Below are 2,538 nucleotides of genomic sequence, written 5' to 3' on the forward strand. Positions count from 1 at the left end.
GCCCAGCCCCAGCCCCTCGGACTGCGGGTGACGTCTGCCCGCCCACTGGACCTTGACCCTGGCTGCCGCCTGAAGCCGTCTGTCCGTCCATCAGTCCGTCCATCCGTCTTGGGGCTCAGGGCACAGGAGCTGTGCAGGGCCAGACCTCGGGCGTCCTACAGTCACCGGCGCCAGCAGCCGGGAGGGTCCTCTCCAGGCCTCAGGGACATCGGGCAGGATGGGCCGCTCTACGCCAAGCCCTAGGCACAGTGGCGAGGGTGATGGTCACCCTCACTGGACTCAAGTTGGGCCCCTGGTGTATGCAAGGCTTGTGGTGTGAATCCCGGTGACTTCCGAACTCCTCCAGGGCAAGGGGTCATGGGAGGGGAAACTGAGGTTCAAAGTCAAAGCCACTCAGCCAGGGCCCCACAGTGCAGAGGGGGGAGCCCTAGGCCAAGAGGAGGACCTCCAACTGGGCGTGGTGACACTGTCATCCCAGCACGTGGGAAGCTGAGGCAGGAGGATCGCTGCAAGTTCAAGACCAGCCTGGGCTCCATAGCAAGCCTCTGTCTCAAAACAACAACGAACAAAATCCAAAAGATGAAGACCTTGGATTTGGTGTTGGGTGCTGGGCAGCATGGGAGGGAAGGAGTGTGAGGGGCCGGGGGCGCCCTCCAGAGCAGCTTGGGGTGAGCTGGGGTTCCCAGCACACAGGCCAAGGGTAAAGGCAGGCTTTAGGCTCCGTGCAGGGCAGGCACTGGGCAGAGGGGGGCCTGGCAGGGGTTAGCGTTCAGGGACAGCAAGCTGCAAGACCCAGAGGGGCAGCAGAGGCCCTGGGGCACTGGCCAGATGGGGACATTGACTGCCCCTTGGGGGACCTCAGCTTTCTCAGATGAGGCGACACAGATTAAACCAAAAGGGCTGGGCACTTAGTAGGTGTTCAGTAAACGCCCCATCCCCACTGGGTCACCAGGGAGTAAAAAGGGCCTGGCTGGGGAAACAGGCCGGAAGGCCGGGGCTGGCCCGAGCGTGGGCAAGCACCCGTGGGTAGCCCCCGTGTCCCTTGTTGGCTCGCAGATGTGGGGAGGGCAACAGTGGTCATGGCGGACGGGAGCCGGTGGGGTGGTGACGGCTGCTGGCAGGGAAACCAGGGGCCGAGAGCGGGAACGGGGACACTGGGGATGGCCCCGTGCCATCCAGGGTCTGGGGAACCCCTGTGGGAACTGCGAGTCTCCTGTGAGTGTGGGTTTAGGGTCCCCGATTCCCAGAGAAGAGTCGTGTGTCGATCACTCGCTGCCCAGTGCCTGCCTCCGTTTACCCTGCAGTGACTGCAGCTGTGGGTCCCCGGGTTGCCATCTGGGGTGGCAAGGCCTCCCACGCGGAGGGGTTGGGGGCAACATCCGAGGGTCCCAGGACCCCCTCGGGTGCCTTCTCGCCGTGATCGCTTGCAGGCCTCCCAGAAACGGGGTGCTGCGCCCCAGCCACGCTGTGGGGCTCAAGGGGGAGGCTGGCGTCTCTTGGCGGACACTTCGGGCGCCGCCAGACCCCGCGGTCTGTGCATGCTGTGCGCGACCCCGGCCAGGCGGGAGGCAGCTGGGGTGTGAGGGGTTCCCGGATCTCCCAGAAATCCTGGGGTCACGCGAAGTGGGAGCAGGAAGGGGTTCAGGAGGCGCTCCCCGCCCTGGCGCTCAGCTGGGCCGTGCGCGGGGAGCACGCTGGTGATCTCAGCACTTAGGGAGGCTGAGGCAGGAGGATCGCGAGTTCGGGTCCTGCCTGGGAAATTTAGACTATCTCAAAATGAAATAAAAAGAGTGGAGACAGAGTAGCTCGGTGAGAGAGCGCCCCTGGATCCGTCCTCGGTAAGGGGCGGGGGATATTAGGGGGCCCTTTTAAAACACGAGGAGTGGAGCCAGGGCAGCGCTGGGCTCCCTCAGCGGCGCGTCCCTGGTCGCTGGGCTCTCGCCTGTGCACCTGGCTGCCCTTCACCTGCGTCCTCGGCGTCTGTGGCTTCCGCCTTAGCCCGCCTTGGCCCTTGGGAGCGGGGTCTCATCGAGCGCCCCAGCCCGCACGCTGATCCCGGTCCGGAAGCGCTCAGGGGCAGTCGCTCCCGACGCGGCCACTAGAAGGCGCCGTCGCCCAGCGGACTCACAAGGCCACGCCCCGGCGACAACTCCCTGGGGGAAACTGAGGCCCGGAGTCCGGTCGCCTGGGCAGCAAGGGCGGGAGGTGATCGGGGTGCGGTGATCCTTGAGCGACCCCTGAGCTCAGCCTGATCTCCCGGCCCTCGGGAGTGGAAACTGAGGCCCAAAGATTGTGCCCAGTCGGGGCCGGACGTGCTGGGAGTCACGTGTGCCAGCGGCCTCTGGTCGACGATTAAGGGGAGCGCGGGGTGCTGGGCTAAGTGACTTCAGCGTCCCCACTGCCTTCTTCCGGGTGGTCGGAGCCCGGGTCGGCCGGGGTGGGCGGCGGCGCGAACGGAGGCTTTTGTTGTTTTGCTCCACGCCTGTGCGCGAAGCCACGCCCCTTATCATCTTATTGGTTGGATCCGTCCCTTGGGGG

At 65.5% G+C, this 2,538-nt stretch overlaps 1 protein-coding gene across 1 annotated transcript in view; it reads left to right on the forward strand.

The window, feature by feature from the left end:
• Window positions 1-616: 616 nt before the first annotated feature.
• Window positions 617-2,538, forward strand: part of Arrdc2 (arrestin domain containing 2) — a 5,644-nt gene continuing 3,722 nt past the window's right edge. Inside the window, exons 1-3 of the mRNA XM_010606525.1 lie at window positions 617-668; window positions 953-1,215; window positions 1,431-1,530. Of these exons, the coding sequence (XP_010604827.1) occupies window positions 617-668; window positions 953-1,215; window positions 1,431-1,530 (415 nt within the window). The remainder of the gene's footprint in view (window positions 669-952; window positions 1,216-1,430; window positions 1,531-2,538) is intronic.

This window comes from Fukomys damarensis, unplaced genomic scaffold (genome assembly GCF_012274545.1).
Source record: "Fukomys damarensis isolate Sample0158 unplaced genomic scaffold, DMR_v1.0_HiC HiC_scaffold_37, whole genome shotgun sequence".
Classification (NCBI taxonomy): Eukaryota; Metazoa; Chordata; class Mammalia; order Rodentia; family Bathyergidae; genus Fukomys; species Fukomys damarensis.